This window comes from Marmota marmota, unplaced genomic scaffold (assembly GCF_001458135.2).
Source record: "Marmota marmota marmota unplaced genomic scaffold, marMar, whole genome shotgun sequence".
Classification (NCBI taxonomy): Eukaryota; Metazoa; Chordata; class Mammalia; order Rodentia; family Sciuridae; genus Marmota; species Marmota marmota.
The window spans coordinates 26,518,613-26,544,716 of NW_026000211.1; the positions used below are offsets into that span (position 1 = coordinate 26,518,613).

A 26,104-nucleotide genomic window follows, 5' to 3' on the forward strand; every position below is an offset into this window, starting at 1 on the left:
ATATATATATATATATATATATATATATATATATATAGAGAGAGAGAGAGAGAGAGAGAGAGAGAGAGAGAGAGAGATCTAGATATAGATATAGATATATATCAGGATGCATTCATGATTGCATAGATCCCACATCTTGATCTACAGGAGGCATCTGGGAATGTTACAGCTTCCAAAATAATTTACCCAGTGATTCACCTGACCTGAATGCCTTCTTATATCAACCTTTCTGGTTGGATACTTCTTGTACATGAAGAACTCCCTGAAAGGTAGTCATAAATAATGACTCAATTATCCCATCTATAAATGGGTAGCCAAGAATGGATTCATTTAAGAGAGATCTCCTGTTAAATGAGGGGTATCTGATCTACTGGTAGTGTTTCTCAAAACAGCTGAAGGACTCTTAGACCACTCCGGAGGCATAAGTCTACCAAACATTTTATTCAAAAGGGTATAATGCAGGAGCAACAAGGGCATTCTGTGGAAACTAGAGAGACAAATTATGTTCCCAAGCATTGGCCTGTCTGAACCACTACCAGGGGACTCAGATCTAGAACTGAGTTTAAATCCCTAAGATTCTCTTGAACAGTCTGCCACATGGAGGGTCACAACAACCAGATATCAGCCTATGGCTGCTCTTAGGAGAAGTAGCAAAAAAATCCTGAATAAATGCAAGAACATACGTGCCCTCTTTCGGAACAATATTCAACCACCAAATTGTGTGTGAACAATGTGGAAGTTTGGGAGGTGGACTCAGAAATCTTTTTGAGTATACAACTTCAGAGACTAACCTCATCTAAACAATATCAGATTCTTGTAGATGACAGGGAGAATGGAAGATCCATTAAATACCTTGCTGATCATTACCTTATTTAGTAGATTTGGTGATAAAAGGTGCAGTATTGTCAGATTGCAAACTGTCCACAGAGACTCATGACCCAGATTAGTTTCAGAGGATATGATAATGGAACCAGAGTCACATGACCAAATGGGATACCAATAGCATTACTGGAAAAAAAAAGTGTAAACAGAGATTTTCACCTTAAAGAGTTCATTAGGGTGGTGGCAGTCCCAAAGGTAGGGAATATGGCACAGCTTGCTAGATGGCTTCCTCACCAGCTTCTTGGTTTACCTTATAGAAAGGACCAAGGTAAAGGTCTGAGTGTGGAACATAGACTAGCCTACACCAAAATGCAGTAAGATACTATATTTTGGAGAAAATGAGCAAAGTCAGCAGTTTTTCTTCCCTGCTGGAGACAATGAGCCTTGTGGAGACACACAATTGTCCTAGGGAGCTTTATCTAGTGAACAGGTCTTTGAACCTATTGGAGTTTATCAGCCATCCCTAGGTCAGAAAGACTGAGAAGCAGGACCAGTCTAGTTTGAGAAGATGGGTGTCTCAGAGAGCAAATTCTATCATGTGCTATCCAGTGAATTGGATGATATCTACTCAAATTGGTGAGAGCCATTTGCTTTACTCAATATGATGTATTACAATATTTTATAACAGCAAAATTAGATCCTCAAAATAAAATTTCAGATGGAAAAGGGAAAGTTTGCCTCAAGTAAGGTAGGTGTTATTCCTTGATGAAAAGAAGAGTTTACATGCAAGAAAACCATGTTGTAGTCTACACTAGACAGCAGGGTATTTTTAATGTTATTGTTGCTACATTGAACTCCCTGCTTGTGTTTATGTTCTATAATTCTAATACATGTGTGTAAATAGTATATTTTGGTTGAGTGAGTGATTTGAAGACTGAATCAAGTCCTCCTTTCCTCCTCTGGTTGACTTTGCATGGGGAACACCAGCATGGATATCCCAAGAACACAAGTGGAGGAGCTTTGCAGGGAAAAGGAAAGCTGTAACAAAGTGTGATGAATTCTTTCACAGGAGTTCAGATCATGTCTACAATATTGCTACGTGAGGACACTGAAGAGATAATATTAGTCCAAGAATGATTAAAACGTAAATATGATACATGACCTTCCTTATTTCTCAATTTGCTTTCTCGTTTGGCTAAAAGTTTGTATTGGTACAATAAGGAAATTAATATTGTTACTATTCCTTACCTACTAATAATTATACAATCCTTTTACATCAGAAGAACTATGAAATAGTGCTTGAATCCGTTGTAGCAATATATACATTTGATGAGTTGCATAAGCTTTCCAAACTTGTAGTTCTATTGGAAAAAAATATGCTTATTTTATTTGAATTATCAGGAAGTAATGCATCAAACTGCTCAGCATGGTGTTTGACTTATAGTAATGCCTTGATGAAAACAGGTGGCGCTTAACTGTGTAGTTTGTTGTTTGAGCTGATTTGTACTCTCTGAATAATTAGGTACCTGTAAATGATAGATTGTTTATACCATTGTTTTTATTTTATATGGATTACTTTGGTGAATACCAAACAAAATTTTTCTAAGAGACATATGAACAAGTTGTTGAGAGTTTAGTTAATCTTTTCATTGTCTTGAAGTAAAACAGCATCTTATTTGGGCACTCCAATCCTTGCATTATCAATATTTGAGGCCAGATAATCCTTTGTTCTGGCAGTGTGTGTGTATTGTGGGAGGATGGGGGACTATCCAGTGAGTTGCAGAATGTGTAGCAGCCTGTCAGGCCTCCTTAATAGATGCCAGCAGTAACCTTCCTACCTCTGACCCTAGTTGTAGCAACCAAGTATCTCCAGATGTTCCTAGTCAGGGAGAGAGGACTTATCCCCAGCTGAGGACTTCAGGTCTTAACTGTCTGCCAGGGCAATGGTGATCTTGGAAAATGGTAGCAGCAGCCTTTCCCAGTGTCTAATATGCCTGAGAGTTAGAATCTTTTCTGTATGCTGCAGATTTCTCCTATTGTAATATCATATTTTCTTCTGTTTGATGCTGCTATTAAACAAATGACTATAAAGTAACTTTCTGTGAATTGTGTCAAAATCATTTTGCAGCCTTATTTTCCACAATAATGCATAACTTGAGTGCTCTGAGTACTTAGGGTCTTAATCAGAGATGCATTAATCATGCCTTTCTCTACATTATTTGCATTTTTTGGTAATTATAGACTAATGAGCATGCCCTTTATGTGATATTTTAGCTCACTTATACCTTGATAAATATTTCAGCTTTGTGATAATTAAGTAAATTGAACATTATAAATTAGAAATGTAGTCAGTGGATATGGCTAAAAAATATTTAAAGTTAGCATCTTTTAAAAAAGAATTTTAATATCCTAATATCTTTTAAGTAAAAGTCTTCATAAATAATTTTTTTTCCAAAATTGATTCATAAGTAAATAAAACAAAGTGTTTTTTTAATAACAGGAAGCTAAATTCATATGATTATATAAACAGGGTATAATCTCTGATTTTTTTTTTTGCTCTTTACCTATGTGCATAGAGAAAAAGTTGTTCAATAGACTCATTCTAATGAAAAAAAAAATTGTTTCATTGGTAAAGTGACATTCTGTGAAGCTATGATTTTATCACATCCCACAATCTTAAGGACAACATTGAAACATTTAGTGGTAATTATGCCAAAGAAAGTTTGCTGAAAAGTGAAACTTTATGAAGAAAATTTAGTTAATTTTAATAAATATTATACTCTTCTTATAAATTACATTTTTAGTGCTAAGAATATCTAAAAATTGAATTATCAACCCTCAATCAGAAAATGATTCTTCTTTATACTTAACCAAATTTTATATTTTTGTGTTTAAATATTACACTTTCTCATTTTTTATGTGAAAACAAAATAAATCTGACATAGAGCATCTTCAAAGGGATCTGTCATTTCAAGTGGGAAAATCTAATATTAGCACCCAGCACAAACATGCATGCCTGAAATTCCCACAAATTTGGAGGTTGAGGCAGAAGGATCACAAGTTCAAGGCCAGCGTCAAGAATTTATTGAGACCCTGTTAAAAATTTAAAAAATAAAAAAATGAAAGTAAGTTAGAAAGGCAGGAAGGAAAAAGGGCTGGGTTGTAGCTCAGAACACCCCTTGCTTCAATTCCCAGTACTAAAAAAATAAATCATAAGCTGGAATTAATATTGACTTTTACTTTTGTCTGCTCATAAACCAGTCAAAATCGCCTTTGAATTTTCCTTAAATTAAGTCACAAGTCCAAATTTTCATATGACCATGTCCAGGGTGCTGAAATAATAAGAGAAGTTACAGTAAAGAATATTAAGTCTGAAAAGTCTCAAAGTTTCAAGCAAGTCATTTGGCTTTCATTAAGCGCTCATAATTGCTTAAATATTTATTTCTATTTTTAATTAGGTGTTGGGCATTTTTAATTGCCCTTAAAGTCTGTCATGCTTTTACATGAGGAAATCATTTTTTCAGTTCTTGAAACACTGAATTACTTTTGAAAGGATTGTTCATCTTAAAGACCCAATATTCTGCTAAAAACATCTTCAAACGGCTTAATTTTTAATCATTTGTTGCAGGGGTATTCAAGAATTTTGCTTGTCCACTGAAGAGTTATTTGATAAAAAATAAATAAAATGTTGTAGAATGTGAGTAATCTGATTACTTGTTTAGAGCATTCGGTACTTCTTGATATCAGCTGAATCTAAATTAAATTAGTCCTGGGGGCATTTGCCTATTGGAGCCAGAAAGTCTACTTTATTTAATTTTAAAATAATTTGCTCTGAGTAAATTATGAGAGTGCCACTAAAGAAATCATATTACTTCAGAATTAGGAAGATCTATTTCTTTTAGCGTAGGAAGACAATTATTGCCCCTTAAAATATGGAGTAGGTTTAGGATTTTTTAAATCCTGTCAAATGTGAAGTTAAAAAAATATTCTCTTAAGAAGGAATTAAAAATACTCAGGCTTAAAATTCTTCGAAGAATAATGTTTACAGAGAAAATCAAACCACATCAAATCAAAACTAAATTAATATATAAACAGACTCATGTGCCATAATATTTTTATTATTTTATTTTAATTCCAGTCAGCTTTTATTAACATTGGCTGAGATTCTGGTTCAGGATAGCTAATGCACTGGGAAGAATTAGCTGTCTGATTCTTAGAACACTGGAGATTCAGTGGTATTATCCCAATTATCATATGTGACAATTGAGATGAGAGTATTTTTGAAACTAGTCCTATGTGCCACAGTTAGGAAATGGCAGTCATGAGATCCAAATTTAGGAGTCACGCTCTTTGTCCTGTATCTTCACTTATCTTTTCCCATAATATGTATAATAAAATGTAAGTATACTACTGTCACTTTCTTAATAGTTTCTAATCTTATTGTAATATAAGCACTTAAGAATGGTATTCTATTCTTTTTAGTAAAACAAGACAAATAATCTCTGAGACTTGTAGATATATTCTTATTTACATCACATTATGACTGTACATTTGATCGAATGTGGGACATATAGAAAATTCAGTTCAAAACCATTTGTATGTGAATATAAAAATGTCACTAAAAAAGTCATCATACCAAAAAATATATGAACTGTATACATATACATACCATGTCATAAATATGTACTCATGTACATATACATACCATGTCATAAATATGTACTCATGTACATATATATATACCATGTCATAAATACGTACTCATTTTTTAAATTTTATACATAATTATGTATACATTCCCTGTGTCTATGTGTACATGTGTGTATGTGTATTTGACTGTTGTGGTATCTTAGTGTTAAGTCACAAGTAACGACAGAAGTATTTCCTAAGTAACTCACTCATGAATTGATTTTGGCATCTTTTGTCATTCAGAAATGTGCATTCATTGATTTATCCAGTTGCCATGTCCATACTTAGCATCCAATAACAGAGTTCAAATATAAACAAGCAACTAACACCAATATTATATTTAAAGGAGAACTCATGATATTCTAAGTTAAGTCATCTCTCTGTCCATTTGATTCTAAAGTTCTGAATTTGGTTCATTCAACCGAGCTGACAAACTAGGCATAGCTTTTAAGACTGCTATATTTCCCAGTGATTGTTCTCCACAATGACCAAGGTAACTGCATTTCTGCCTCTTTCATAAAATAATAAATACTATATGAGTGTGTAAAAGTGCACCTTAGTATTGGAGATATATGTAGAAAGGTTTTCAAATTAAATGCATAACAACTTACTTTTTTCTTTCTAAATATTTCCTGACTTTCTGCTGAAACTAGATGTATTTAAGTATTTTTCTCTTTTCATACAGTGCAAGCTAGAATATCAGGCATGTGTCTTAGGAAAGCATATCTCAGTCAAATGTGAAGGACGTTGCCCATGTGCTTCAGATAAGTCCACGAGTACAAGCAGAAACGTTAAGAGAGGTAAGTGATGAACATTTATTTGTAGCTTTATATTTCTTCCAACCTATTAAAATGTTTTGCAATAAGTGACATTAAGTGCAGAATGAAATTTACTCTTATACATGGAGCTAACAGACATTATGTCTATTTTTCTACCTTTTAGCCCTGTTTATTATAGCAAATAATTGTTTTTATATTTTTGACATTTCTTATCAGAATAAGTAGAAATCTACAGAAAACCATTTCTTTTCAACGTGTTTACCATGTGCCTTCTATAAATAATTATGTATGAAATGTGTCTTTTAGGTCTTGCTCTGTTTATTTTTATACTTATTTATTTCTATCATATATTGTGTAGGTATAATTTCCTATAGAATGATTTCATAAATTAAACACTATTTTCTTGATTTAACACCAAATAAACTAATTCTGTGAGCTTAATTTAATGTATGTATTATAGTATAACTTTTGAATTTTCCTAGATTATTTTATTGTAGTTTTTATGGTATTATTTATATATTTGATAATTTGTCTATTGATTTATTTATTTGGTACTGGAGATCAAATCCAGGGGGCACTTAACAACTGAGACACATCCCTAACATTTTTGTATATTTCTTATTTAGAGACAGGGTCTTGCTGAGTTGCTGAGGCTGGCTTTGAACTTGTGATCCTCGTGTCTCTGCCTCCCAGGCTGGGATTCAGGCATGTGCCACCACACTTGGCCTTATTGATGCTTTTTAAAAAGCCTCCATGGCTGTTAGTTTCATTCCTCCACAACTCTAGATAAAGAAGGTAGTGAAGGGAATAGATGTTTCTTTAAGTCAAAAACTATTCTACAGATCACTATCAACATTTTCCATGTATTTTATAACTCTCCAACCCTTGTAATTTAAAAATATCATGGGGTGCCTTCATTGTGGTAGAGAATTGATTTTTTGCCTTTTTCCCCCTCAAAAACTGTGAATAATAGATACGTAGACTAAAAAAAATGTGTAGTTAATATGAAATGCATTCAATACACACTATACATTTTGCTGAACATGGTGTTCCAGTCAACTTTCTGCTATTATGGCATTATAGCTCAGATAATTAATTTATAAGGAGGAAAGGTTTATTTTTTTCAGAGTTTCAGAGCTTTCAGTCCATGGTGACCTGACTTGATAGCTACTGGGCTTGTAATAGTCTTCCTGTTTATCATGCTGGGAGCACATGGCAAAGGAGCTGCTCACCTCTAGGTAGCCATGAAGCAAAGACAAGGGGCCAGAGTCCCAATATGCCCCTGACCTAACTTCCTCCAAGGCCTCCCAGTGCCCAATTCTTAAATGTTCCCCCATGTCCCTATCATGCCACAGGCTAGAGAACAAACTTTTAGGGATATTCAAAATCTAAATTGAAGCACTTGCTAGTCCATGTTAAAGTCTCAGAATGAATATTTAATAAAGGCATCTAAACTTCAGCTGTGTCACTTATATCAGACTTTACTCAATGAAGTTATATTTGAAATTACAAATTTAATTTTTTTTAAAAAAAGTGTCATGACATTACTTTTAGCAGAGGAGACAGTGAGGTTCGTTTGTCCAAAGTAAATTACATAATTTGCAAACAACTGTTAAGTTAGTGCTAAAACTTGAGGTCACCAACAGAATGAGACTGACTGGTGGAAAGGGTGAAGTGGTCTTCTAGGACCTCTGATCTTTAATCCTCACTTTTGCTGCCTCAGCTCAGTGTAGGGTCATCTTCAGAGCTAGATTCCTTCCGTATTCCCTCCTCTGTCTCCTGGATCTTCTCTCTCCATCTTAAGCCCAAATAAGGATTTCCAGCACCACTCTGAATCTGTCAATCATCCCCAACATGATTCAGAATCAATTATAATTTTCCTTTAGCCAAGATTCTTTGATGCTTGAAACTTCCTGATCCACACTCCCAATTTAGACATTGATTGATTTGAAGAAACAGTGGAATACATTTTCATCTGAAAAATTATAGGCATGAAATAAACCCTAGCATATTTGATATCTATGTTTCTCTCTTCCACTGGGAGCCTTTAATAACATCTGAGAAGTAGCTCTAATAAATATATATTTAGGATACATCATGGTTCTTCAATAAGATTTCTCTTCAGTAATATTTCCTGCTTTCAGATTACTCATGAATGGGAACCTATGTTGGAGATAGTATGAATTTATCATAATATTCTAGCATTTGCATTAAATATTGGAAGGTAACACATATGAGGAGAGGACCCTTGTGAATAAACAATAATTATGTTATTATTTAAGTTTTCTGTACAGTGTTTATGTTAATATGTCAAGAAAGAAACTTTTCTTAAAGTCTTATCATCAGGGGATAAAGATCATTTGTGTTCAATTGTGCGTAGAAAAAGAGGCAAGAGGAATTTAAACTAATCCTGCTCTGACAGATTGTCAGGGCAAAGTAAGTACAGGATTTTGCTAGCTGCTGTGGGAAAGCAGTGCAGAAAATTTTGAATGTCATTTCTCCACAGTGCCAAAGGCCAAGAGACAAGGGAAATGTAAAACTGAGTTCCAAATCATTTCTAATCTTTCAACTGTCATTTATATTAGAAGCATGTCTTAGGTGAACTGTGCAGTGCAGGAAATGCTACTTGATATTATCTCTGTTCTAGAAGAAGAGGGGAAGAAACAACTAACAATGAAATATTTCTTAAATCTTTCTGGCTTCCTCCATTTGAGGTTAAACTGACACCAGAGTATGTTTTCACCTTCTTCTTTGCAGAATGAATCCTTAAAATCTGCTTGGACTGCAGTAATAAAAACAGATTTCCTTTATAAAGAAAGTAGAGTAAAATTAAGTTCTCCTCCATTCTCCTAATATATTCCATGAAGTATGTGTAAAATAGGTTCATGTGTCTATATCCAAGTAGCATAACTAAAAACAATATAATTTACGTTTCTTATGATCATGGATTCTGATTTTTTAAAGTAGATAATCCTACCATTCTTCAATCAGAAACTTCTAGATTTCTTTCATAAATTTCTTCTCCTTTTCTCTTTCCCTTCATTTAAAAACAAAACTACAATCTTCAGTACTGCAAAAAAAATAGTGTTCATTAACAAAGAACAATTTTATTCAAAGATTACTGACCTTTCAGCTGATTTTTTTAAGTTCCCTGATGTTTCTATATGGCCAGGGAAATATAAGATTCATAGTTGTGAGCATGGACTATGAATAAGCCACTTTCCACATACATATTTAGCAATTCTAAATCATAAAAAGAACTTACAGAATCAAATACCAAAATAATTGGTAAAGACCTTGGAAAGGATTTATATTGTGGATGGTAAATCAAAAGAATTACCTTAGACAAATCTTAATTGTTCACACGGCAGTGATTTACAAACATAGTAAACTTAAGACTTAGGCACATCCAAAGTGCTCCCTTTGGTCACTCATTTGATTGGTTAGATGCAAGAGTTTATTTTTAATTGTTGTTATACTTATTACAAATTCAGATTTTCCCAGGTGTGAAATATTTTTCTTGATCCTGAGTTTTATATATCTCATATTTTAGAATTTTATTCATTGTAAATAATGTCACTTTTAATATTTTTAATACTACCAACATGCATCTAAACACACCATCACACTCCTCAATAATTTGAAATGCCAAATTTCAGTGGAAGCAGCCATCAAGAACAAAGACAATACATAAAAGATTTCAGCAGATCAACTGAGTGAAAGGAATAGAACATAAAAAGGAAATAGATCACAAAAGTTATAGCACACATTCAAGGAAATCATATGTTCACTTGGCTCTTGGATAAAAAGTGCTTTTTTAGGGAAACATGCTGCAACCATTGTCAGAGACGAAGGCTCTGGTTTTAGTTCATTGAATTCAGACACATGAAGAAGTTTAAGGTCTTGAAAGAATATTTCCCAAATATTTTCTTACTCTTACTATGTAACTCTTCTATTCAGGCAATTTCATGTTTATTTGTTTGGGGAAGAGGTAGGAAAATACATATTCAGGTGTTTCAGAAAGAAAGCAATCATCTCTCATAAATAATAGCAGACATAGAAGTAGCATTTAAATAAAATCCAATAGAATTGCTGGAATAGAATTCACAAGGCTTGGAATGAATATGATGGACAAGGAAATTAATGTATCAAAGATAATTCTTGAGTTTAATAATCTGGGTGATTTATGCATGCTAACACAAATGTCTAGTTTATCTTCCTGAACTTGTGAGTCATACTGTTTCTCTACCTTCACTTTTTTGTACAACTCAAGGTTTCTTTTACCAAGAGCTGAGAATAGGTAAATTGCATATTTCCCTTTATGCCTTATTTTCTAGAGTATGAGAATTAAATAACTGTTTAATCATGATTCTATTTATTTATAAACTACACTTGCTCCAAATGTTGATTAAATTTCTTTATTTTTAACTATTTTTCATACTTTCTACCTGCATTGTGCATTATTATCCTATAAGGTAGCAAAAATTATTGTTTATAATATAGATTTTAAAATCATAGTTTTTCACTGATGAACATGTATATTTTGGCAATATATACATATATATTTAAGCTTATAAGTCATAGTTTCTTTTATTACAAAAACATTGGAGGGTTTTCAACTTTTTCTATCATTCATAGTATTTATATATTTCGAGAATTTGTTGTATACTTTGAAATAGCTTAGCAGTGTAATTCTGTAGCCAAGAAGTTATTGGTTATTTTCTTTAATAAACCTGACACATTCTTTCACATCTATTGGCCTTTCAGTATGTGTTGTGTGTGTCTGTGTATATGTGTGTGTTGCTTCTTTTATTATGTTAATATAAATTATATTAATTCATATTTCAAATGAATGTCCATTTTTGAAGGTTTTGAATGTATTATCCAAAGTTGTATATGATATCAATTTGTAATTAAAAACACCCTTTCTAGGTCACAAGGTTTCTAGGAAATATGTAATAGACTTTATAACTCTGAACTCATTCATTAACACCTGAACTTCCATTCTTCGCTGTTTAAGCAATTACATTTGGTAAAATTTAGATTTTCTTAAATTCTTTAGTACTTTGGGTTTGCTAATTAGTTTGTATCAGAATATGGTTTTACTAAAATGCATAGTTGACACCGTAGAAAAAGACTAACACCAGTATGCTAATATATTCTGGCAACATGCATACATAAGTACAACTGATTTTTATTAGCTTTAGAGAATTGTAAAATTAAATAAATTTATTGACAAGTGTTGCATGATAATTTACAATAAAATAAATGTTAAATTTTTAGAATATTTATTCTTGGATTAAAGCTAATTTGTGTTCCAAAACAGATCATAAACTGAACAAAAGTACATTTTAAATGTGGAAATTGTTAGAGCTATTCCTTGAAGACTATATTTTGTGAAGCTATTCAAAGGGTTAATTTAGAATTTCACACAAATATTTTAATTTGCACATAAAATTACTGTGGGATTTTTATTTTAAGCTTATGCACTTGCACGTTATCAGATATGAAAGTAGAAATCCCCCTATTTTAATTATTGTAGCCCAAAGGACTATTTATACTTATTCTTTATTCAGCTGCTTTCCAATCTTTATTCTTTCATATCCTTTGAGGATAAATGCTTGCAAAATGTAGTAGAAGCACTCTTTTAAAAGTAGCAGTCATAGTCACAGTATTTGATAAGAACAAATCAGAACTGACTCACACCCAAACAAGACCAAGGCAAAGAGTAATAGTAGTGGCCTATCGGTACCTAGTAGATGAACATTAAGTTTAAATAAAACCCAAAGATGAATTCTGGAACTTGATGTTTCTGGGTTTCCATGCATAGGTTGAAATGCATTAAGAGTCTAATATCCATCAGCCCTTTTCCTGAAATTCACATGTGTACGTTTTTTGAAAGAGCACATAAAATTACAATTAATGGAGTGATGATATTTCCAAACTTTTTCTAAGTTCTGATCTGCATCAGATTGATTTAATGATGAATGCTCTTGACAGGTTTTAATCTTAAACTAAAATTCCTTTCATTTCATTACATTGAAATCAAGAAAGGAAATAAATAATCACATACCTCAGATAAAGGCACAAAATTATCTATTTCCAAGAATATTTCAGTTTTTGTGTTTTGGGGACCAAAAGTCCTGACAAGAACTATTAGAAGAAAAAAAGTTTATTTTGGATCATGGTTCAGAGGTCTTAGTCCATAAATGGCACACTCTATTGCTCTGGGGCCAAGGTGAGGTAGAACATCATGGTGGAAGAGTATGGAGGAAGAAAGCAGCTCAGGAGGTGGCAAGGAGGAAGCAGAAAGAGCTTTGCTCACGAGGGACTAAATATAAACCCCAAAGGAACATTGCCAGTGACCTACCTTCTTCATCCACTCCCAACTTGCCTACATTTCTTTCATTGTCTTACACATGAGATTTTGGGGATATCTCAGATATTAACCATAAGAACTCATGCCCACTATCTGCTTTTCCACTCAATGCTTATGTGACAATGAATATCATCCCCATAGTAAGTTGTATTGACCTCTATCAATATTAAATATTATGGAAGGTATTAATGTTATGTGTGCTATTCCACTTCTAATTTAGAATGTATTAAGTTTTCCAACTCTGTCTAGTGAAGTCAAATGATTTGTATTTAGAAGATCTCATGTGGAACTTTTTTGGTAAGTGACATAATCATGAAATATATTTCATGAAGTGTAGCACCACATACATTTTTAAGACTGTATTACAGTTTATGTCATTTATAAGTTTTTTTTTTTACAACACTGTGGGTGAGAGTTGAGGTATCCAGTGATAATTTAAAGCCTCAAAATGAGAAAAGGACAGTACAGTATCTGCATAGTCTCATGAAGACATTGTTGGTTTGTTATTTCAGAAATAGAAAAATACCTACAGATTGTCCATTTTAAATATAAAAAATCCATATTTTGTGGAGAAAACAAGAAAGCTTAAAGCCAGTTGGAATCAAAATCAAAAAAGTGAGAATGCATTCTTTTTTCTATAATACCTATTCAAAATGAGTAATTTAATCTAACTAGCCACCCAGAGCAATACTACGCTATACTTCTTTGTTTTATAATAATAATTTCTGAATTACTACTAATGAATTTATTGAATGAATCATTTTATCTTAGTAATAAACATCTTTTGATAGCTAATGATTTGTCAAATTATCTGCTATTTTGTAAGTGTCTAAAATAAGGAAATATACAGATACAATCATGTGTTGTTTATATTGGTAGGTTAAAGAATGTTGAACTATGTCCATGATTTTCTTTAATTGGAAAAGATAACAAAAATAAAAATCATATTTCATTTAATTCCACAAAACTCAATAATTTTAAAGTCACAATTTCAAAGTGTTCATGTTTTTCTGAGTTTCATTATAATTTATATTTTTACTATTAGTTTGATAAGCTTATTTCACAAATATTTTATAAAGGTCTATGGATAATTCATAATATAAAAAGGAGTAATAATATATTTGGTAAATAGCAGAACAAAACAGTCCTCAAGGGTTTTCAGTGAATACAACAATTATGAGAGAGGTTATACATGCAGTTTTGAAAAGTTTGAGACGTGGTAGTAAAATATGATGGTTCAAGAGAGAAAAAAATATGAGCAGATATGAGGTCAGTAATAACTGAAGCTGGAATGATGGTGACTAACATATTGGGGATAGGAAGGTGATAGATGAGGGACTAAAAAAAAATGTGTAGGGAGCTAAAGGGTTGGGACTTGTTGTTTGATCAAATATAGGAAAGAAGAGGTGAATTAATGGTAATTCTTGAAAAGACTGTGGTGATAAAACTGATTAAAAAATTTTTGGAATGTCCATATGAAACAGGAAGGATGTTAAGTTTGGTATTGGACACCGTGTGTGTAAGGTGCCTGTGGACTACCATGTTTAGACACATTCAGGTTTATATATCTAAGGTTAGAGACCTGGGTTGGAATCGACACAGTTAATAAATCAAACCACTACAGTGGATAAGATCTAATGATGTGCACAAGTGAGAAGAACTGGGTGAGTTTTCTCTGGAAAACTGACATGCTGTGTTAGTCAGCTTTCCATTGCTGTTACCAAAGTACTTGAGAATAACAATGTAGAAAGGAAAAGTTTATTTTGAGCTCACCATTTCAGAGGTTCAGTTCATGGTCTGGTGGCTCCTATGCTCTGGACAAGAGATGAGGCAGAACATCGTGGCTTCAGGGCATGGCAGAGTAGTAATATTCAGCAGAAACAGAAGAGGAGGGAGCCAGGGGGCCAAAATACATGGACCCCAATGACCCATATCCTCCAGCCACACTCATCTGCATACAGTTAGTACTCAGTGAAGCAGTACTCTCAAATTTATTGATTCAGAAAATATATTAATCCATTAATTAAGTTACAGTTTTCATAATCTAATTACTTCAAACATTCCTGCTTTAACACAGGAGCTTTAGTAAGACAACCTCACATCCAAACCATAACACATACACACACATTGAAGAGGAAGGAGAATCTATGGAGGACTTGATGGAATTCAAATGAGAAACAGAACTCTTGAATACAGAAGCAATGTTCAGTAATATAAAGCCTGAGAAATGACCACAAGTATTTCTATTTAAAATGTCAGTTACAACCATAGAAAGAGCATCTAGTGTGAGTTAAATGAAATAATGTAAACAAATTACTTGGCATATATAATATTCAATAAACTTTCTGTCTCCCACTACAGTTTTTCTCCCATCCCCAACATATAATTCATTTCCACCACTGTGGAGGGGTTGATTGAACAAAATATAGATGTCAAGTATGAGAAAGTGAAGACTATTTTCGGAAGAGCAGTTGACATTTGAGGAAATGAAAACTCAAATAATTAAAGGACTTTCCTTCAATTTAAATAGTTACCAGGCTACCTTTCTAACTTTTCCTAGCCTACCCTCTGTATAATTTTTTCTAACTTCAAAAAGTCTGATTTCAGGCCAGACTTGTGACTTTTATAAACTGTTTAAATCCCTTAAATAGGTTGAACTTATCTTTTTAGTATTTTGAAAGTAAAAAGAACTGGACTAAAAAAAAAAAAAAAAGAACTGGACTTATGTCATTTCACCCTCATTGATATAACTTGACACTCTTTTAGTTACTTTTCATGTATTATTTCATTTAATCCTCAGAAAATCCTATGAAGTGTATGCTGCTTGTATACTCATTTTAGAAATAAGTAGGTTAACTCACAGAGAAGTTATTTAACCAAGCAAAAGTAACACAGTTAAAAAGTATTAGGGAGAGTATTTGAACCTATCCTGGCTGACCCTAACTACATTAGCAAGCTAGCTCTTCAGAGTTTCTATTCTATTAGATCATATATGCTTTTTTCACTAAAAATATATAGCTTTGATGACATGTGTAAAATAATTTATAGTATATATTACGTTAGTAACCAAGCAGAGATATATAAAGAATGATATTAGCTTTTAAGAGTAAATTGAGTGCAAGCAAATAGTTATGCACATATATTTTTTAAAAAGCAATGTTAATCATGTTGTGTTACTTATTGAAAGTCTAAGATTTAGTAGCTTATGTCAACTATAATCTTGGCCAACTCCTGAGAGTGTATATTTTCTGGAGCCAAATTTTCATAAAATATTACATAATAAAGTTTCTGAGATGCCAAGAAGGAAGGATGCAACATTTAGCTTTCTTTTCTTAATGTCTTGTTTGTATCTTCCCCTGCGGGATTTTTCATGTTTCCAGGGTGATTCACGAAGACCATTATGGTAGTGGTGGACAACTTACTTAATGTGTTACTAATTAATCTCTCACATATTTTCTTCTAAATTACATTAATGCCAATTTTCATTTATTTTTGGCAAAATGACCACTGTTTTTATTAGTTTTACAGAATCACTAAAATCAGGAAAACATAAAATCATTTGAGATGATATTACCAAAAATCACAAATCTGTTCAAGAATTCAATACATTATTTCCCCAAGACATTGCTAATAATGAAAGCATAATATATATTCCTAAACAAAAATGACTTAATGAGAGAGTTTCCACATTATTATGTATTCTGAATTTGGATATGAAACAATTTTATTTTCTCAGTGTCCTTTTTATCATGTCTTTTTCTTCTTTTGTATCCTCACCAAAATCTAGTATTTAAGCACCCTTCTTGATCAAAATTTATGTCAGATTTTCTTAAGAAGACAATATTTATGCGGTTTTATGTTGGATTTTTCTGAAAATGAGATCTCTAGTTACTCTTTCTTTTTTGTAATGAAAGTTTTTACTGAAAATTTGACAGTTGTATCACCATAAAGGAATTTTTTCAACAGTAATAACAGAATTCAACTGAAGAAAAATAAGTCACCAATGAATATTTATTAATAACCTGAGAAAACAGCCACAGAGAAATATATTTCTGAATCACAATAAGTGAATTTTAAAATGTCTCCCAAAGATTTTGAATTTAAGTTTCTGTATTTCAATACTTCAAAATAATTTGTGTATATGGTAAAACACTAAGTAGTTCAATGAGATCAACTGTAGCCTGCACCAGCCCCCAAAACCCCACTTTATTGATTAGAAGGAAGCGTAGAGTTTCTTATGTCTGTAAATAATTTTATTGCAATGGGATATACTATGCCATGGATCTATGTCTATCACCAATATCTAGTTCCAAGTGATGTACCAATAAAATGACAATATCAAGATCAAAGAGATCCTCTTTTTACCATTATGAGTTGCTTAAAGTTGTGTAAAATTTTAATCTTGTATTTGAGGAATTTTTTTCTGATTTGACTTTATTTGCATTTATTTTATCCTGAATTCAATCCTAGGCCATGTGTTTTTGTTTCTTGGGTTTCTTAATTCTCTCCACAGAGTTTCTAAATAGCTCTCTTTTGTTCCTTGTGTTTTTGTTTTGAAAGAACCATACACCATTAGTTTATTGGTATGTGACTTATATACTGAAGGATTGTTTCCCAAATCTGATGCTGCTCACATATCCCATGCTGAGTAGGGAAGAAATTCCCCATACTGTTTTTGACTCTTCAGTCTATGTTTTCAAGTAAACCTTCCTGGGATAATTTTTCCCTCCAGCCTCGTGTGGGACATATTTAATTACTTTGTAGTAAAAGTCACTTGCTTCTCCAAGATTCATTTCCGTTCACAGTAATACAGGCAATGTCTTCCTCCAAGGCAACAGTGCTAAGTTTGCTAAAAGTCTTCTCAAAGGAGCGGGCTAGGCTGCTCCTATGCCCCCTTTCCCAGTTGTGCCACAGAGCTACCATGTGCTCAGAATTCCCCTGGACCCCTTTCCCCCATGAGAGCTGGGGAGACTGGTAACCCCAGTGGATAAGAGACTCAAGCTACCTCTTGTGCCATGACTAATCAGTATTAGGAAGATTGGGTAAGTGGGCATATCAGTGCTCTCCACAGGGCACTTTGTCTATACTTTCCTCTCCTTGTGATCCAGTGCAGATGTTTTCTAAGCCTGCAATAAACCTACATCTGTAACTCTCATATATTCCACTCTTTCACTGTACCTACATTTTTACTGATTCATTATCTTTACTTTTTTATGACATTTCTTTTAGCTTTGTTTGGCCATATATATTTTGTTATTTTCTTTAAAGGTAGATGTAGATGGTGGAGTGTTGGGGGACTTTGAATATCAGAAAATTCTTTATTTTGATCATAGGATTGGTCAACAGTATGCCTAAGAATTTAATATTAGATGAAATAACATAGTCCTTCAGTATTTGAAGAAATTGGTCTGTTGTCTTCTCCTGCTGATTGAGAACAATAGTGTCTCTTATGTCACATCATTTTGCATTTATCTCATATACCAGATACTGTAGAGTACTGTATCAATAAAATTAGTGTCATACTTATAGAAAGAGCTGTACCTATATGTTAAATAATTAGGCACTTAACTTTCTTCAGAAGTAAATATTTTATCATACAGTCATACATAATTTCAGCTTCTTATTCTTTGAAATATTCAAGCATATCATAGAAAATATAATTTTATTAAAAAGAATTACCAATTTATTTTAAATTCTGGTATGTCATTACTGCTTCACATTTTGAAAATATAACAGGTACATCCATGTATACCTTTTAAAAGCTTTAAATGTCAGCCAATCCTCTATCAGATAATTCCCTTACAGATTTTGGCCACATTGAAGCATGACAAAATGAAGGAACACAATTATTTGAGACAAAAATGCTTTACATTTTGGACAGATTATTATGACCTTCTGATATTACAGCCTCTTCATATAAATAGAAGATATGGATATAATTACTTAACTAGGTTAGTCAAAAGGACTTTTTTATTAAAATTCTACGATTTAAGGGATTACTTCTTCCAATAAGATATTAAATTTGCATCTGGCCTAATTTTCTGTCATCTTGCATTTATCTCATATACCAGATCAGGTTTCATTTCTAAGAATTATAATCATTATAATGCTTCCTTTAAAATTCAACTCTCAAGGGAGTCCGTTAGTAGCTAAACTCAGGTGCTATGGTTGATATGAATATCTTTATGTCAATGATACTGCTGCCACTTTGAAGTTTGACCCTGAGGTTAGTTAAACGCTCTAATTTTCAATGTCCTCTTCTATAAATTAGGTAAAATATAATCCACTGGACAACTGTGAAGATTAGATTGAATTAAGTAGATGCAGTATCCTTAGCATGGTATCTAAATGATAACATTTATTTGTCAAGATCTGCATTGGTCAAGGTTCTGATACTTCATCCTACTTGGAAGTCAACCTGCTAGCTGGTTCATAGATGGTAGCAGGAGACAGCAGACTCTTAGCTCAGAGATATGGAACATTACTGCTAACACCAAAAGCTCACTGTATGCATTCATTCCACAGATGAGAATCAGAACAGTGCAGGAGAATGTTCTGCACACAGTGGGGCTTTGTCTCAATTGAGGAACCTCAGACATGGGAAACTCTTATTCTTCACATAAGTAGCATAGTAGCAACCTTGTCCAAACTGGGTCCCAGAAAAAGTCTTATCTTTATTTTTATAGAAAGCATCAAATTTGTACTTTCCCGTATGGAGAATACTGTCTCAATCTCCCAACCTCATTTGCTAAACAACAGCTTTGATATGATAGTCTGGAACAAAACATTTTATAAGGTGCATGTATGCACAAGGGACCCTGGGGCACTCTCTCTCAACACCATCATTAGCAAATTCTTCCTTGCTTCTTAGTGAATACCCACATGCTTTGAGCTCTTCAATGCTACTTTGCCTTCTTCTCTTTCTTATTAAATCTGCCTCTCTTGCCTCACTTGAGTTCTGTACTTTTCCCTGACTACCAGCTCCTTTGCCTAGAATCCTCCCTAATGTCATTTATGAAAAGTGATCAGAAAATTATTATTGAGATCAAGTGAGTTAAGTTTACAAATTAATTAGGAGTCTAAATAATGTAGTAGTAAGAGTGAATTTTAAGGAAGGGGCATTAGAATTTATCTGCATCATGGTCCTTGAAGTCAAATACATGATACTAGAAATGAATACTTTCAATAAAAAAATAATGTTTATATGTTAATTAGTTTTGGCTTAAGGTAATATTGAGCTGAAGGCACAGAGCTGTCCTGTATACCTCCTGCTCTCATGCATGTCCATCCTCTTTAGTTCTCAACATCTCCCATAAGACTGATTTGCTGAATTTATGACATTTGCTGAAACTACATCAAAATCACCCAAAGTCCTTAGTTTTTATTCAGGTTCAATCTTGGTATTGTGTTCAGTCATATTTATAATGACATGTGTCAATCATTGTTTTATCATGGAATAGCTTCACTGTTTTAAAAATACTCTACACTCCACCCAGTCAGATCTCTATCCCCACTAATTCCTGGAAACCACTGATAGTTTCACAGTCTCCATAGTTTTGCCTTTTCCAGAATATAATCTAGAATCTGTCGCTTTTCTGATTGGATCTTTTCACCTAACAGTATGCATTTAAGTTTCCTCCATTTCTCCATGGCTTGTTATCTCATTTCTTTCTAGATAATATTGCCTTTCCTGGACATACCAGTTTATCCATTCACTCCCTGAAGGACATGTTAATGACATCCAAGTGTTAAAAATTATTAGTTTCTGGCAATTAGGATTGTCAAAAATCTGTATATTGTTAATTCTAATACATATATAGTGGTTTGTCATTATTGATTTAATTTGCATTTCCTTGATCACATATAATGTGGAGCATCTTTTCATATTCTTCCATCCTTGGTGAGCTATCTGTTATAGTCTTTGTGTTATTTTTTAAATTGGTTGTGTTGTTTATAGTTAAGATTTAAGAGTTCTTGGTATATTTTGGATAAGAGTCATACATCAGATAAGCCTTTTCATATATTTTCTCCCACTTTGTGATATATCTGAATTTTCTTGACATTGTCTTTCACAGATTTTAATTTTAATAAAGTCCAGATTATTAGTTTTTTTCTTTCATGGATCACACATTTGATTTTAGAATTTTAAAAGTCATAGCCAAACCAATTTCATCTAGATTTCCTTCCATGTTATTTTTTTTGCAATATATAATTTTTCAGTATGCATTTAGGTATATGATCCATTTAGAGTTAATTTTTGTGATGTATATAACTTCTTTGCCTATATTCACCTTTATGCATGTATATGCTCAATTGTTATCTTTTCACTTATTTAATTCTTCATGATTTCTTTCATTAGAGTTTTGTAGTTTTCCTCATATAGAGCTTGTACATATTTTTTATAGATATGTCAATATTTCATTTTTGGAGGTATTGACATATATGGTATTTTGTGTTTAATATCAAATCCCATTTTTTTCATTTGTGATATGTGAAAACAACCGATTTTCCTATTTACCAAATATTCTGCAACCTTGTTATAATAACTTCTAAACAATTATAACATAATCACATGTATTATAAACTATACATGTATATAATCACTTTAGCTTTTTGTTTTCTACTGTGGAAATTTTTACATAGGTAATTATATTATTTGTGAATTAAGAGTGTTTAATTTCTTTCTTCTCAATGTATTCCCCTTTTTTCTTTGTTATTTGCTATAGATTCCAATATACTTTTGAAAATCTAACATGATAAAGTACATTAGTTGATTTCTTTTTGTGGAAACAGTGTTACTTCTGGGAATGAATTCTAGAGGAGCATAACATAAAATCTTATTTTATACATTTCTGAAATTAATTTTCTAATACTTTGTTAAGGATATTTTGCTTTTATATTCATGAGAGATATTAACCTGTAATTTTCTTATAATATCTTTATCTGGCTTTATCATTAGGATGTTGATTGTCCTATGAAATGAGTTGGAAAGTGTTTATTTCTCTTAAAATATCTGAAAATTTTTATGTAGAATTAGTGATGGTTTTTCCTAAGTGTTTGCTTGATAAAATCCACCAGTAAAAATATATGTGCTTCATATTTTCATTTTTGGCAACATTTTAGCTAATAATTAAATTACTTTTACTAAGTGTAGTACTATTCATTTTATATATTATGTCTTGAAAGAGTGTCAATAGTTTGAATCCATCAAATAATGGGTCTCTTACATCTAAATTATGAAATTTATGAAATATAGTTATTCATAATATATCCTCATTATCTTGCTAATGTTTAGGAAACCAATATTGTTGACTCTTTTGCCTGTCTATGTATTGCTAAATTTTGTCTTCTTTATGTATTTCTTGATTTATCCATTGTTTTTCCATGTTATCCATATGTCCAAAGAACTGCCCTTTAGTTTCATTGAATTTTCTCTATGAATTTATTGTATTTAATTTCATTCATTTCTGCTCTAATTTTTTATCAGTTTCTTCAACTTAAGGTTTAATTTGCTCTTCTTCATTTCTGTTACAGTAATTTTTTTTTATTTCTGTCATTTCCTTTTGATTATTATTTTGTATTTTATATCTCTGCATCTTTCATTTATTGTTATTTTAATTTTTTCTGATAATTTTCAATTTCCATGTAATATGATTTTGAATCTAATGATGGATTGCTTTCTCTATTAAAGCTGTTTTTTCCCCCTATTTTGTCATGGCTTATATCATTTTGAAATATAAGCCAGAGAAGTAGGGAGGATGTATAAGGTGGTTAGCAGTAAAGAAAATATGCCTTTAGTTTAAGATTTACATTATTCTGGTCAGAATATGCATTGTATTTCATGTTTTTTTTTTTTTCTCTAAGTCTAGGCATCAGAAGCTCCAAATTCCTCTTGTGTCCTTGTTTTGTCCCCTCTTCTTTACTTTGAGGCTTCTCTCTGATACCCCTAAAGAGATTGTGCATGTGACAGCACTTTAATTTACTGTCATTATTTCTCAAGACCTGTTAGTGAGGTGTGTGAGAAGAGGATGTTTTCCAATTTTCCAGTTAGGACTTGGTGTTTGAGTAGCCTGTCTTTGGGATGTTGCTTCCAAGGTGATGTTCCTATTGCAGCCATAGATGTTTCATTTATTAATTAATTTATTTCCTCTATTGCTTCATTTGCTAACCATAGAGGTCCCTATTGAGTTTACTGAAGCCTAGTGCATTATATATTACGGCATCTATTTGTTTTTAGGTGATTGTTTAGTTGGCTTTCTTAGGTAAAAGAAGAGGGGTAGAGGAGATGGGAGGTGAGAAGTTCCCTACTTCTTGCTGAGATAAATCTCTGGTAGTTTCCTTAGGTTTCTTTGTATAAAGATCAGAGTGGTTTTCAAATGTTGGGGCTGAATCTGAAAATACTTTAAAAATTATAAATTATAACATGATCATGAATGCATCATTAGTTATTATTATATAATTTATTGGAATATAATGTTGACAAGTTGTCTTGTATATACAAAGAGGTACTGTGTCAATATTAACAGAAAAGAAAAGACAAGAAATAATGTGGTGGCATTTCTTTATTATAAATATTATAGATGTTTTAATGTAGTCATCTCTGGAAACCTACGGAATTTCTGTACTTGAGGTTTAACTTTGTACCTCTGAAAGTAAGTAAGAAGACCTAAAAATCTGAATTTTGCAAGTCCACTAATGTGGCCTACCACCATGTTAAGGCTTTCGATTCCATCCTTGACATGTATTTAACTCTGATTACTCTAACTCAAAAGTCCAAAATATCAGCAATTTACATTTTGTAAAACAAACAACACTGTCCTTGTAACTATTTCTGCTGATCCGGCAAGATCAAGTACCTGAGAGGCCTCCCAGGCATTTGTCAGTGGTTCCTTAGTTGAGCCAAATTGAGAGCTCCGCTCCATTAGTGAAGGAACAGCTTTGTAATTTTCTAAATAATTAATGAAAACACCACCTCACAGTTCTCCTAACTAAAATTTTTGTTTGAATTGATTTTCTTAGTATACAGTTCTTTAAAACTTTATCTAAAATATTAGATTCAATTGCCAAAACTCTAAATTTCATTCAAGAAACTACATTCATTATGTTTAAGTAAACATAAATTCATGCCAAGACATCATAGAAAGAAGATAAAAGACACATTTTTGATAATTTTGGCCATAGATTTTTTTATTTATTTCAGACAGACCCTGATTACAAATTTTATGGGAAGTTTACACTTTGAACATTGTCATTGTTTTGTTTGTGAAATATTGGATTAAAGAAAAAAAACACATTATTGTACTTTGACTTTTTTGAAAATGCTGGATTTTTTCTTATATATAAGTAAATAAAAGAATGAATTACCTTATAAGCTTGATAACTCTTTCCCAGGAGAATATGAGTTTCTAAGATTCATTTTATGGTCTGTATTTGAATATTTTTAGCATCCTCCTGAGATTATCTAGATGTAGGATTTAAGAAAATTTAACTTTATAACCCCAGGTTATTCCAGATGATAGCCAGTGTAAGATTTAATTTAGGTATTTTATTTAGACTGTGTTACAGCAAGAAATAATAGCAACAAAAACAACAACAAAACAAACAAACTCAGAATTATATGGAAATTTGCTAATTTAATTTTTTATTACAAATAAAATGCAAATGAAACTGTATAATTTCTCAAAAATTATTTTTGAACAATGTATTTGTTTATTTTTCCAACAAATCAAGTAAAATATATGCCAAATATACATACACACATATATGTATATACAGATATACAGATATATATATATATATATATACACACACACACACACATATATATGTCTAAGTCTTTTCTTTGAATATATGTATATATTTGGGAAGTAAAGCATATTTTTGTTTAAACATAAAGCATGTCTCAATTCCATATTTTTCTTTCATTAGTATGTGGTTCTTAAGATATTGATGTTGCCATTAAAAACTTTTATAACATTTCTATGACCTAATTTGTATGCCTTCTATTAATATTTTATAGCCATATCTAAGTAGAATTATTTTGCTTTTGTTTACCTTTACATTAGCATGTAGTACTCATTTGCTTAATCTTTAAAACCATTAAACATTTACCTTTAATTAATGTTTTAAGCTTATTTAATTTAGTTCATTAATCAATAATCACTTAACTTTTAGCCAAATGGCTTTTCCATAATTATGGCACTTTTTTCAATGTACTATACCCACAAGCCATTCATCTCAAAATGTGGATATTTATTAAATAATAAAAGCACCTCTTCTATGATGATGTTAGTTTGAACATTGCTACTCAGGCTCCCTTTGTACTGTTTTTGAGCAAAGTGTTCCATCATATCCTATTGATTAAAATAGCATTTTCTTTTCCTCACCATTAACAAATGTTCATCCTTTCTTGACCTCTTTCTTGTGCATTTGGAAGATTTATTAGCTGGAGACAGGAAAATCCTTTGTAGCAGTATACCCGGAAATTATTGTTGTTATTATCATTCAGTTATTGTGATCTTCTTTGAGAATGTCACTGGACAAAGTAATTTGAATAGAAGTGTAGACTATGTTATTCCACTCTAGATTCTGCAAACTGCACATTAAATAATACATAAAACAAGTTTCTCCTTTAACAGGGTGTCCTAATTTGTGTGAAGGTCATAGATATTAAGGGTCTACTTGTTCACTTTTCTATTGTCATGGTTCAATTTAGTTAGAACAGCAATGTTCATTGGTATATTTATTCTGAAGCTAAATTTTATGTTATAATTATATGTTTTTAATATAAAATCACATGTTCAATTGTATTTTTCTTGAGATATTATCAATCCAGAAATAATATAGACATGTAATGTGTATATTCTGATCTAATGATGCGTTAATGAATATTATGAGCATTTTCCATAAAGAAACACATTTATATCAGAGAGTGATTAGTTTGTTTCTGTTTGTATATCATGCTTTTTAAAAGTATATTCTTCTAAAATTTCTCAATTTTCACAAAACTGTCAACTGTACTTCTAGTTTGGCCATAAATCAGTACTAACTTACATTTTGCGGGGATTACTGGGGATTGAGCTCAGGGACACTCAACCATTGAGCCACATCCCAGCCCTATTTTGTATTTTTATTTAGAGTCAGGGTCTCACTGAGTTGCTAAGTGCCTTGCTTTTGCTGAGGCTGGCTTTAAACTTGCAATCCTCTTTTCTCAGCCTCCAGAGCCTCTGGATTATAGTGTACACCACCATGCTGGGCTACTATCTTCCATCTTGATAGGGGACATGGAATACTTGTTTTGCCAGAATATTGGCAAAGGAAGATAACAACTAAACTAACTCATGACCAATACAAAGAATGACTGAAAAACAAATGATTATGTTAATAATAATAATAATAATAATAATGTCCAAAATAATGATAATAATAATGATGA

The 26,104-nt window shown here is 32.0% G+C and overlaps 1 protein-coding gene across 4 annotated transcripts in view; it reads left to right on the plus strand.

The window, feature by feature from the left end:
* The window catches only part of Spock3 (SPARC (osteonectin), cwcv and kazal like domains proteoglycan 3), a 422,602-nt gene that overhangs the window by 302,392 nt on the left and 94,106 nt on the right, over positions 1-26,104 (plus strand). For all 4 annotated transcript variants that reach the window (XM_015486234.2, XM_015486236.2, XM_015486233.2 and 1 more), the window contains one exon: positions 6,197-6,311. In XM_015486234.2, coding sequence (XP_015341720.1) covers positions 6,197-6,311 — 115 coding nt within the window. The remainder of the gene's footprint in view (positions 1-6,196; positions 6,312-26,104) is intronic.